Consider the following 12,915-nt stretch of genomic DNA (forward strand, 5'->3'; position numbering starts at 1 on the left):
TCGTAGTCGTGGTGACTGTGCTGCATCTGATTTGCAACTGACGAACGAAACGAAATGAACGCGCTGCGCTCGAGCCGGGTGGGGACCACGACCGAGCACTTTTGAGATCACGCGGTGGGATGCCTGTACAAAAGTTACGGGATTATGAACCTTCTGCAGGTACAGTATATTTGATGTGAATCGTTAGGGCGGCAGGTAAACAAAGCGACTCATTATAGTCATTATTACTCATTATTTAATGAGTAGGTATATTGATATTTCTTGAAAGTAAATAATGCTTATCTTTAATGATAATAATATTTTGACTATTATCCTGCGTACTATTTGATAAAAAAATGTACGGCGTTGTGGTTTTTTTATTTCCTGTGATGTCATATAATTTGCTGATTTGCGACCTGTGGGCGCAGCACGATTCCATTTTTATCGTCTATCACTATGCGCGTCCCTTTCGCACTTACGTACTTGTTAGAACGTGACAGGCATGGTGACAAGGGATAAAAACGCGACCGTGCTAAGCCGCCTGTATTCAGGGATTTATTTAAAGTTAGTATTAAACTGAAAATAGGTATACTTATACTTATACTTTAAAAAAAAACATATCGCGCGTCTACCTTTGAAGCCACATAGTTATTTAGCAAAAATATGTGTTACACAAATCAACCGATGTAAGTCTATTACCTACCTACTTAATCAACATATTTTTAAAAATACATTATTTTTTAATACCTATAATATAGGAGGCAAACTAGCAGACGAATCACCTGATGATAAGCGATTATCGTCGCCCGTGGATCCCCATAACACCAGAAGTGTTGTAAGTGCGTTGCCGGCATTTATGGTGGGGGGATGCTTATCTCGAAGGTTGGGTTGTATCGGTCCGAAAATACAAACAATTACAAACAAGTAATTAATAAGATGGGAATACACCTTCTTATCTACTTAACTATGATACAAAATTACAAATCCCATGGTTCAAAAATTCCCTACGCGACGGTACCTAATTTGCTAAGTAGGTCTCTAGACGTGTCTAGTAATAAATGTTCTGAACAGTACGGTTACCATCAGTTTGTCACTGACATAAACGCCGTCGAGAACGTAATTTACTTTCTATACATCCCGTTTGCACTAATATGCGAGTGCAACCGAGATGTATAGAAAGTAAATTACGTTCTCGACGGCGTTTATGTCAGTGACAAACTGATGGTAACCGTACAGTTACCAAACAAGTAAATTTTAAAACTAACTCGTGAACCAGAAATAGCAGGAAACTTCTTCAATTTAACTAGCAACAGTAACAACTAAACAAAAGTTTGCGGAGCGCCCAGTGAAGCATTGCTTGGACACTTGTACAAGTTAAGACTTAACTTATACAAGTACAATTGTGGACACAATTAATTGGATATAAACATTATAAACAGTCAGAAGTTTTTGTGGCAAAAACGAGAGTTTGAGAAAATGAAGCATCGATAAGTCAGTCATAAGTAGATTGATAATTAAAAGATGTAACTTATAATTGCTGTAAGTTATCGAGACATTTCAAGAATGCGAATCGATTACAATATAACACCACGCTATTGAAAGACGGACACTGTTATTAATGTTGCTGGCGACCCGCCCCGGCTTCGCACGGGTTAATCGCACCTAAACCTTCCTCAAGAATCATTCTATATTCTATATTGATAGGTGAAAACCGCATGAGCATCCGTTCAATAGTTTTTGAGTTTACCGCGAACATACGCGGCCGGGGACTTTGTTTTATGTTATGAGTTGTATGTCTTTCCCATCACGGAACAATGGTGTTCCGGACCTTTGGGAGGCGTGCGCGGAGCCGAAGCCAACACGTAGAGGCCCTTTTGACACTTTAATGAAATGTAAGGGGTACACCGAGCGGAGGCTGCCCTTGCCCGTGTCATGGGACGCACGCAGAGGCAGCACCCGCTAGGGTGTAAGGACTATTGAGAGTTGATGGAATCTAAAATGAACTAGGTTATTGGGTGAAAGCGATGGACTAAGAACTGAGCTATGGGGTAAAAAACCGGACGCCTGCCTAATAAAACGGTATGCAATTTTATTTCCGGCAGACGGTGACTCGCCCTCACAAGATGGGCCCCCACAAAAAGCGACATCTAGGATGGCTCATGAGTTGTATTATTATTACGTAAGGTGTATTCGGGTATTACCGAATGTCGGATAATTCCGAAATTCAGATGAAAATCACCCTTAATTCCATCATAATAAAAGTCTCTTATTGGAATTCTCCGACAGTTTTCGACATTCGGAATTACCCGAGTAAACCTTAGTCATTTTGGATTTCACGGGCCTATAAAACCCGGTCCTTTGATAGGCTTGCGTGGGGATATAGATCCAACTTTACGGTATTTTCGGTACTTTCGGGACTGCCTTCAAAAATCAGTTTTTACATCAATTTTCAGTAAAAAAAAGCGTAAAACGACCATGAATCTTTCTTAAAACAATAAATTAGTAGCATAGTGAAGGTACACACTTCTTTTGTACCATAAATGTGTCTTTAAACCACACAATCATTAATATAATTTGTTTTTTTTTTCCTAAACTACATGTGATATTTTTATAATCTTTGTTGATCGGCAAAAACTGAATTGTGGCTCAGTAATATCATCATTTATTTTGAATATGTAAGACGTTTCGTGAAAAAGGATAATAAATTTAATAATTTTCGCATGCGTTCAAAATGGGACCCATTTTGACAATAACATATAATAACAGAACTATCAATACGACAAATCAAGAAATTATTCAGTCAGAATTATGAATTTACCAAGGACCCCGGGCATGTCACTGTAATATATTAATTCATTTAAAATATCATTATCATATGTGAGTTTCTTATACCGAGTTTGAATTTGAATTAAAAGTATTATTTCATTAATTACAAAATTCTCTCTATTTTTGCTTCTGTGTAGTACACAAATATGAAATAACTAATTGTTCGTATAAAATTATTTATCGTGAAAACATTTATGCCCTTAAAGTATCAAATTACGCAATTTTATATTGTCGGCATTGTCAAACCCATTGACTATTTTTTTTATTTTATTTTAATGTAGTGGTCAGCCGTAAAAGTATTACCATCAGCCTTAGATTGATAAAATGTATTTATTTTCTTTATAAAACATGATATTTCATGCTAAGTAACAGAAAGCAGTCAAATATTGTACCGGAAATTTTAGTCCCGAAAATCCCGAAAGTACCGGGATTTTAATTTTGCAATCCCGGTTCTTTGTTGGCTCTAAATCCCGGGAATTCCCGGTACTTTCGGTTCCGGTATTTCCCGGGAGCAAACCCTAATTATTATTACGCAGTAGACAAATAATGGCCTCATATCCCCTGTCTATAAACATTTTTTTGTAACTGCTGGCTTTTTCTCAAAATTGAATATTAACCTAAAGTTAAGAGTAATGAACGTAACGTACCTCGTGAGTAGCAGCGTAGCGAGCAAGTAGAAGACGGATGGTTGCACGCCGCACTCGCACTCCTGAAACAGATAAATTCATTTATTTCAGTCATGTGACAAGGTGAACATTTGAAATACACATTTAGGGGCCGAATTAGATGCACCCTTAGCTACACTGTCCGCATAGTGAATGTCCCGTTAAATTCTGTTAAATTCACAGATCTAATACAATGACGAATTATTACGCTTAAAGATCTTAAGTGAAGTGCTACTGGAAAAACTCCAGATGAGTGTTGGCACCTACCTACCTAAAACTGCTGTGGGAATTAAGGATGACTCACGCCAGACCGGGCCCGGGCCGGGCCGGAGCTTCGTTTTCTATAGAAAGCGCCACATGATCGAGATCACCTATCAGCCGTCATAGAAAATGACAAGTCGGACGCCTCGGCCCGGGCACGGCCCGTTCTAGCGTGAGTCATCCTTAAGTTTTCGTAGCCAAGGCGTAAGGGTATGCGCGCACGAGGCCAAGAGGCCAATTTTCGTGGCCAAGCGGAGTATGAAAGGTTCCTGCGGCGGGGTCTGCGTGTCCATGCTGCTGGCGCCGCCGAGCCTGTGGTACGTGCCCGTGGGGAGCAATTGTCGTGGCCAAGCGGAGTATGAAAGGTACCTGCGGCGGGGTCTGCGTGTCCATGCTGGCGCCGCCGAGCTTGTGGTAGGCGATGTACGCGCGCGCCGGACTGCCGTGCCCGTGGGGAGCAATTTTCGTGGCCGTTCTGTGCGCCCGGGTGAACTGACCATCTCCTGAGGACCGTACTCCTCACCTGAAAAAAAAACAGAATGACTTTGTTAAGCCTGATCATACTCTGTGGAGTGAATGTGGTCATACTGAACAATGCTGTCACCTGCTGTCACTCATATTTCGACGAATCATGACATGAAATATATGTGTCTTAAGGGGCTACCCCACGCCAATGACCTTCGATCTAAATCCCTTGTTTTTTGTAGCTTATCACATTAACAGCAACGGCCCATATTTACTTGTTCATTGTCATCGAGATATTTGGCATTAAAGTTGAACAATTTTAGGCATAAAAAACTGGTTTTCTGGCCATAACTTTTGTGTTAATTAAGTAGTTTAAAATTAAAACCCTAGACACGTTTTTCGAGACGTCAAAGATGAACCCAAATAAGTATGTAGATTTCGTAATACTGTAAGATCTCTCACAGCAAACTAGATACGAAAAAAGTGTGTTTTTTAGACAATGTTTAAAAACTCATAAAAAAATAAGTAATAAGATTAAAAAACCGATAACCGTTTGTCTTATAATTCTATCTGTAGTGCAAAAAAAGGAGATACGATTCAAAACTTGTCAATAATTGATGAAAACCTCGGGTAGCCCCTTAAGGCGACGGTAGCGGTGGGTAAAATATCAGATTCTGTCAATTTACCCCATTTCACACACAAGCGCACTTCACGCACACTACCTCACTTTACTGGGACAGGTCAGTGACCCATCATGTTTTTTTAAGATTGGACTTTTAGTTTAGTATTGACCACTAGCCTCCTTTGAGGGTAAAAGCATTCCATTTAAAGATGAAAGAGAAACAATGCATTTAATCTTGCTTGTCTGTTCATGTCACACGTGACGTACCTATTTAATTCATTTGATTGTTGACTGTTTTACTACCTACTATTGCTTTGTCGAGATACGCGTTTTGTACAATTAAAGCGAATAAAACAAGATGTCATTAAGTCAGATGTAAAATGTTATTTACTACTCTATACGGTTTTTCCTATGGTGCAAAATCCATTCAATAGGAATTTAAATAAATAAAGTTTCAGCAGGGTGGCAATTCCATTTTGGCGGATAAAGCGAAACAGAATAGTTCTATCGAACCTGCTTACAAATTTTCACGAGAATCAGTTGAGAAATGTGATCTGCAAAGGAGAACATACAAAAGCATTTTTGCCCAAGCTGAAACGGAGACCTTTGCTAACGCTCGGCCAATGATGGTTTAGGTACACCTATAAAAAATGATTGTCCCTGCTGTAATTTTAATATCTTTATATTTCAACCGGTATAATTTTACCTTCAAAAATAATCGGTATCGCTAAACAATAGCGGTACCTTACTACTTATACGTTCACGAAATCGGTATCTGCATAACTTGATTGTTAGTAAACTAACCTGGAAAATAATCTCAAAATCACCGAAACATTTATGTACAGTCACCTGCAATAATATGTTACGTCATTAGCGCCAACTTTGCCTCCAGGGAAACTTTGCCCAAAACGACAATTTTAAACAAATTCGTTAATGTAGAAAAATTGATAATAGTTATGGCCACCCTGCTGTTTTTAGTAGAAAATTGGTTATATTTCTGACAAAGTATATGCCAAACTTGTGCATAACTTGACTTGGGAATTTTGAGTTTGAGCGAGTTGTCTAATATAGGGTATATTTCGGCGGGCAAAAAATTGATAAATAATGAATGCAAGTAGAAAAAATTGAGAACCCTTTGACAAATATTCCGGGTTTCAGTTATAACACATGAAGCATAGATTATGTCTATTGAGATTTAAACTAATAAGGCCTAAATACACAAAAGTTTTAGCGGTGGGCAAAGTAATCCGGTAATTTGGCATCCATACCAACATTGCCCACCACCAAAAACGGATTAGGGTTGTCACTTTCATCTAATTTACCCAACTTCGCAAGTAAAAGAAGGTTATGTTTGTACACTAAAATAAGTTTATAAATATATACTGTATTTAATTTGTCTTATTATCCTTTATTTAGATGTTTTATCCCGTTAACGAATGAAAACATAACAAAAATCATATTTTTGGTCATTAAACTATTGTAACAGATTTTCTCAAAAGTGACAACCCTAGCCTTTGTAAAATGCTTAGGCGAGCCTTATTTGGAAATGGGCAAAAACGGGTAGGCAACATTGCCCAGCAAATTTATTTAAAAGTTTTTACACTTATCGCTAAGTTATTAACAGGGAATGGTAGGATTGCCCAAAACCTTTAAGTGATCCTTAGACATCATCATCATATATACGAGCTGTATTTGAATACCAAATTGACGTGGGCAATGTTGGCGAAAAACCCGGATATTTTTTTATTTGCCCTTTTCGCCCCTCTAAAACGCAAAAAAATGGGTAAAAACACGATAAAAAAATGTTTTCTTCACATAAACTGATGCGTTTGATCACAATGGACGTGCTGAGCAAAAAAAAGTCATATGATGTGATGTTTTTTGAGAAATTCGTGTTTAAAAAAAAAAAGCGGGCAAAGTTGATGATAATGAGTAATGACGGTACCTACTCTTCGAAGGTCGCAAAAATATGTGACATGCTCTTATGGTTCTACAAATAAGATCGTGTCAGATATTTTTGCGGCCTTCGTTGTGTAACATAAATTGCAGGTGACTGTACATTTGGAATAATTATTTTATTTAGTTTCAACGAAAGTTTCAAGTTTAGTACGAAAATACTTCAGATATGCAATATGCACAAAATGTAGACCTAATCGAAATAAAACATTGCTTTTTATAGTAAATTTATAAAACATTCGATACATAGGTATACATAACAATAACCAGGCCACAACGCTATTGGCCTGTGAGCTTCATCTCGGTCTCCAAAGCCGCAAAAACTTGCTAGTACTTAGTGCTGGTCTAGCCTTTATTTTTTCTTGAAGATTTTCAGAGAACAGCACGTACACGCATTATACATATAGACGGAACGAACGGCATAATCATAATAATTTATTCGTCGCAATCCATGGTATTACAGATCTAGTTACAAGACTTTCAGGTATTACTTATACGAATTACATAACTCTTCCTGTTAATATGCAATATTTTAATATAAAAGTTCTATAATATAATACAAGATTACAGTTGTCATCAAAATTCATTGACATACAGAAGTCAAATACGTTTTTAAAATGACGCAAAATGATACCAGCATAATAAAAATTGATCCCAATCAGTAAAGATGAGTCTTTAAACTTTTTTCATTTTAAGCGAGTTTTGAAGGAAGATAATACTTAAATTCGACTGTAATCGTATTATTTTAAGATAGTTTACTGCGGTTTTCAACAATAATGACCCGTAAATAACAGCAAATGAAATTTAAATGAGACGCGAGCTGTTATTTATGTACCCTATTTTTTGAAATACATTTTATCTACTGGTATGCTTTCTCGTGTGCGTATATGATTTAATGTCAATATAATTGACAAAAGCAAGAAAATCAAGCTGTCATTTTCATTTGAAGAAGTACACGTGTGCTCCGGTGTAGCCCCAACGGGCATCTGACTTGAAGAAGAATTTTGAGTGATGTCGTCAATGTATGGAAATTGTTCGAAAGTTTACATTTGAGATTGAATTTCTGTGTTGTCTTTGTGAGTAAAAATATAAATCGATAATAAATTGGTAGCTGAATTATCTAGCTTCCAAAATCATACAATAATTCAATTACTGTCAAAGACAAAATTGTTTTGCTTCTGTCTCAAACGGAACTCCATATTTTGATTTTTTGATACTTTTAGTGTCGATTTGTAGAGAATAACAGCAAATTAAAAATTCACAGATTTCGTGCCTCACACGACTATCGAGCACATTGGAAATGAATCTACGGAATTCGAAAAAATATTGTCGCTGAGCGACGAGAAAGTCTGGATAAGGAAAAAGTTACAAAATAAAACTACAACGTTGACAGCAGTTTGACGCGACGAGAGATGACCATAACAGCGTTTGTCTATGTTGCACCAAACCTGAGTTCCAATAGGCACTACCAGGGTTCAGCATCAGCTATCTTGGGTAATGCTCTACCATGTGATCATCATGACGAATCGGGTGTCCAAAACAGCGCGTGCCTATGTTGCACCAAACCTGAGTTCCGCTAGGTACAACCAGGGTTCAGCATCAGCTCTATCTTGGGTACTACTCTCCTAAGTGCTCATCAAGACGAGTCGGATGACCAAAACAGCGTGTGCTTATGTTGTATTAAACCCGAGCTCCACTAGGTACTGCCAGGGTTCAGCATCAGCTATCTGCTAGCAGCCGCCAGCAACATGCTGAGGTGAGACCATTTCGTGGCACTTTTTCTTTTTTATGTTTCTCTGTATAAGTTTTTATTTTGTGTTTGTGCTCACGAATAAAATTCCCTCTCCCTCTTCCTCTCTCTCTCCCTCTCCCTCTCCCTCTCCCTCTCCCTTTCCCTCTCGATAGATAGAGTTGGACCAAGAAAAATCTGCAGCGATTTTGAAAGCCCACGCAGTGCAAGTGTTATTCTGCCGTCATAATCCCGATAATTCACAACAAACACCGATAACGAACTTTGCGAAACATAAAGTCATTAATGTCATGTGAAAAATGTCGTTCTGACTTTTTGACTATTTTAAGGTTAGGCTACAGGGCAAACCCTTAACCCGATCGTCTTTGTTTTAGGCTCAAATTGTAGCTGACTAAATTATCCAGAGCAGTTTTTCTCAAATTTTTGATATCATTCTTCGTTTCTAAATTATCGAGCACCAAAATCAAAAATTCGGAAAAAATTGAATTTTATTTTCACTATTTCGACCATAACTTTTTTTGTTTTTGACTTTCTCGAATAATTATTTTTGCACCTTACAGCTCTCGTGATTATGCGTCTTTTGAGCCTATTTTTTAATATCATATCTTCACAACTTTCTGAGATATAAGGGGATCGCACTTTTTCGTGAAATCGGACCCTATACTGGAGCGAACGAAAAGACATTTCCAATGTCAAAATATAATGGCATAAAGAGTCGGTACACGGTTTCTTCGTGAATAAATTTACGTGTAATTTAATGCAATTATCAAACATTTATTGAACAAATTATGGTTACAAAGTGAGGTCTAAATCGAAAACGTCATATACCGGCCCCTTAAGGATTCCTAGTTGACTAAGCAACCATAAGTAAAAAAATATTATAAAACATGATAAACGATATATGTAGTTTAGTAAAAACTACGAGTACCTACCTAAGATTGGATAAGTTTGCTAAGTTTACATTTGTGACATTTTTGTACTAAAATTAATTTACCTACAGGGTGATATCTGGGTCGTGATCCAGAACCACTTTATCTGACTCTGTAAATGATCCACATTATCATAATTATGGTAGTATTTGTTTCAAAGATAATTACTTTAATTATTCTTATTTTTCAAGTAATATTAATGTTATACTAATTAATTATGGTAACCCTATGACTTTTGACATACGCTGTATGGAAAGCGATAAGACGTCACATTGAGTAGGGTCACCAAGTTGTATGCAAAAATGTTTTTTCCTACTTGTCATCTGGAAAATAATTATCATTATTGATGATAAACAATAATTAACAACATCATTAGGCTCATCTTTGGATTCTGTATGATGTCTGGCTCTCTTGCTCCACGACCCCGAAATCATCCTGTATAGGCATAGGTACATCGATATGTGCTTATCTGGATTCTGGATTAACCCAATCATTTCATTGACCGAGCGATAGCGAAGGTCTCCATTTTTGCTCGGGCAATTATGCTTTCGTATGTCCGGATGTTCTTCTTTGCAGGTCGCATTTCTTAACCGATTCTCGCTGCCCATTACCTACCTACTACTAATTTCGTTGCATAGGTACATTACGTGGTATAAGTAGGTATGTACCTACATCCCGCAGTCTGACCAACTACGTAAACATTAGAATATCGTGATGATGATACTTGCCGACGAAGTACAAAGTAGGTACCTAAACACGCTAAATAGAAAAGGACCACTACCTGCTTTACAAAATCCCAAGAAGTGCCTTGTGCTGGCCACGTGTGGATTTAAGTAGGTACAGAAATGTTCCGGCCAGAAATAATCAATTGTTATATCTTCTGAGAAAGACAATGGTCAAACCATCTTACTTATTTCTCAATGGTTGAACTTAGAAAACATGTCCCTTTTGTGTTGTGGGTCTGCCGTTTTTGTGTAAATAAAATATATGGCTGGCGGCACTGGCGGCAGGGTAAAGAAAGATATATTTATGAGCAATTTTTTATATGACTTCCAAGAGGTTTCAAGAGGTCTGCCCTTGGGAAAGCAGGTACCAAGCGATTCTCAAGCACTTAAGAGTCCCCAGAAAGCTCGGCCGAATTTTACCTTCCCATACAAATGGAGAATTCGTTCTCATTTTAAAACTTAGTATAGTCTACTTGGTGGATTGTAATGAAACTTTGCACATACAATGACATGAAGTACCTATATCTAGTCCTCGTAATTATTTATATAGCTCCAGTTTATAAAACAATCGAAAATAGAGCAAAAACAAGTTTTGTATGAAAAACTTAAATTCGCTGTTGTTTTTTAGGTACTTATGGTATCTGAAGCTACATAAACTAATTACAGGACTAGATATACCTTATCCTATTTACAAAGTTTCAAAGCAATCTAGGCAGCTAGTTTTTTTTTTAATTGAGAGCGTTTTGTATGGAGAACCGAGCTGGCTGGGGACTCTTAACTAGGTACCTTACCTATGCGTAATAGGCACTTATAATTAGAGATGCCACGAATATTCGGCAACTATTCGGTATTCGGCCTATTCGGCAACTTTGCCGAATATTCGGTATTCGGCCGAATGTTGCCTACTATTCGGCCGAATACCGAATATCTGTTGCACCTACCTAAAAAGAAAAATTACACAAAAAAGTAACCAAAAACTAGGTATATTTAATATTTAAAATGTATTCTTGGAAAGTAGTTAAATACGAAGGCAGGTTTTTGACCATTGTTGATTACAAAATATTTTATTTTTATCATGGGTCTGATTCTATAAGTTACATTCATTAATTCTGTTCAACCTAAAACTATGTATATCTTAGCAAACGTTGTGCTTTGATGGCGTTTTCATAATAATTGTTACTCAAAATGTTCGAATCTCATGCCGAATATTCGGTATTCGGCCGAGAAAGGGGCCGAATATTCGGTATTCGGCCAAATTCACTATTCGGGGCATCTCTACTTATAATGTAATGTAGTCACTTCTCTTATCGTCGTCCCCAAAATCAAAGTGCAAACCCCCACTGTGATGGGTGGAAAGTACCTACTTAACCAAATTAGCTAACAAAAATTGAAACCTTAGTGTTCGTGCTTAGTGTCACAAACATTTACCTATTGACATGATAAGTACCTACCTAATCGAGTTATTTAAAATGATTATAAATATGTATACCTGTTCTTCCTCTCTTAACATAAAAATCGCCTTCAGATCCTAAACGCTTTGTCCGCTTGGTTCAAGAACAATAGCAACCTGTATTTAAGTGCATTGCGGTACAATTATCAGGTTAAAACTTATATCGGTCAATCACATTCGTAACGTACCTACGTACATTAGGTACTTAAATAATACGAGTACTACGTATTGAAGAAAAGTCACGAAATGAGAATTTATTCGAGTGACTACATCATAAAAGTACCTAAACATTCATTAACCCCACTAATAGGCATTGGATATCAGTACCTTTGCTGAAACGACTTTTGGTAACAAACAACTGATGTGCTAACTTACGCCAATCTCAAATACTTACTTTTATATCGGCATCGGAACCGGCATGAAGCAATACTTAACTCGTCAGAAGCTCACATGTTTCGTTTTAAATAAAATTATGGTCTGAAAGGTTTTTTATTATCGCGTGACTTCGTGTTGGGAAATTGTAATTCCCTCGTGAATGGGAAGGCTCGGCGCGGCGAGCGGTCCTCCCCCAACTTCAATTGGAACTGAGGAAAATGAAGCGATTGCTAGGGACGAGAGAGGAAAAACCTCGATAGTCGATGGTGGCATGGTGCTGTGGGAAATCAGCTGCTAGTGTAGGTATGTTAGGGTGGTATTTCATCTGTCCAATATCTTTGTCCAAAGTGTCTCACATTTTGCTTAAAAAGAGTGAGACGCAATGACATTGGACAAAGAAATTGAACAGGAAGAATAACAACTTTAGAAAGTTAACCATTTGTACTTAAACCCAACTTAAACAGACATTGATCTATTTAAAACAAGCAGCAATGTATGTATAAGCGGGCACCGAAGAGAGCCGTGGCACTGGCAGGTAACCAGGCAGCACTTTTTCATTTCGATACCAATATCGACGGAAGTGTGTCTCTTCACTACATTATAGCGGCACTGGGCGGGCAGCTATACTATAACTGGGCGGGGAAAGGTCGATAGCTACCTCGTGGTTACGCGATGCACGATGCACCACTAGGTATTGTGCAAAATTATTTAAAAAACATACTTCTGAAGTAGATACTTTTAAAAGCTAATTATGCGGCTAAGCTACACATGTGGGTGGGTTAATAAATGGCTCGTAGGTATTGTCAATCCCAGCATCGCCTATGGATATTTCTCCTTAGGATTATCAAAGTTTTATGAGTTTTATTTCTGGCCGTGAAGTTATTAGGGTGTATTCGGGTAATTCCGACAACT

At 37.6% G+C, this 12,915-nt stretch overlaps 1 protein-coding gene and 1 long non-coding RNA gene across 2 annotated transcripts in view; one reads left to right on the top strand and one right to left on the bottom strand.

Annotated features, from left to right (window-relative positions):
• LOC134791745 (uncharacterized) overlaps positions 1-12,221 on the bottom strand; it is a 131,782-nt gene extending 119,561 nt beyond the window's left edge. Inside the window, exons 1-3 of the mRNA XM_063762887.1 lie at positions 12,023-12,221; positions 4,101-4,254; positions 3,453-3,514 (exon numbers count right to left, since the gene is read on the bottom strand). Coding sequence (XP_063618957.1) covers positions 3,453-3,514; positions 4,101-4,124 — 86 coding nt within the window. The 5' untranslated portion in view covers positions 4,125-4,254; positions 12,023-12,221. The remainder of the gene's footprint in view (positions 1-3,452; positions 3,515-4,100; positions 4,255-12,022) is intronic.
• The window catches only part of LOC134791805 (uncharacterized), a 470,284-nt gene that overhangs the window by 20,763 nt on the left and 436,606 nt on the right, over positions 1-12,915 (top strand). The window lies entirely within an intron of this gene.

Source organism: Cydia splendana, chromosome 6, assembly GCF_910591565.1.
Source record: "Cydia splendana chromosome 6, ilCydSple1.2, whole genome shotgun sequence".
Lineage (NCBI taxonomy): Eukaryota > Metazoa > Arthropoda > Insecta > Lepidoptera > Tortricidae > Cydia > Cydia splendana.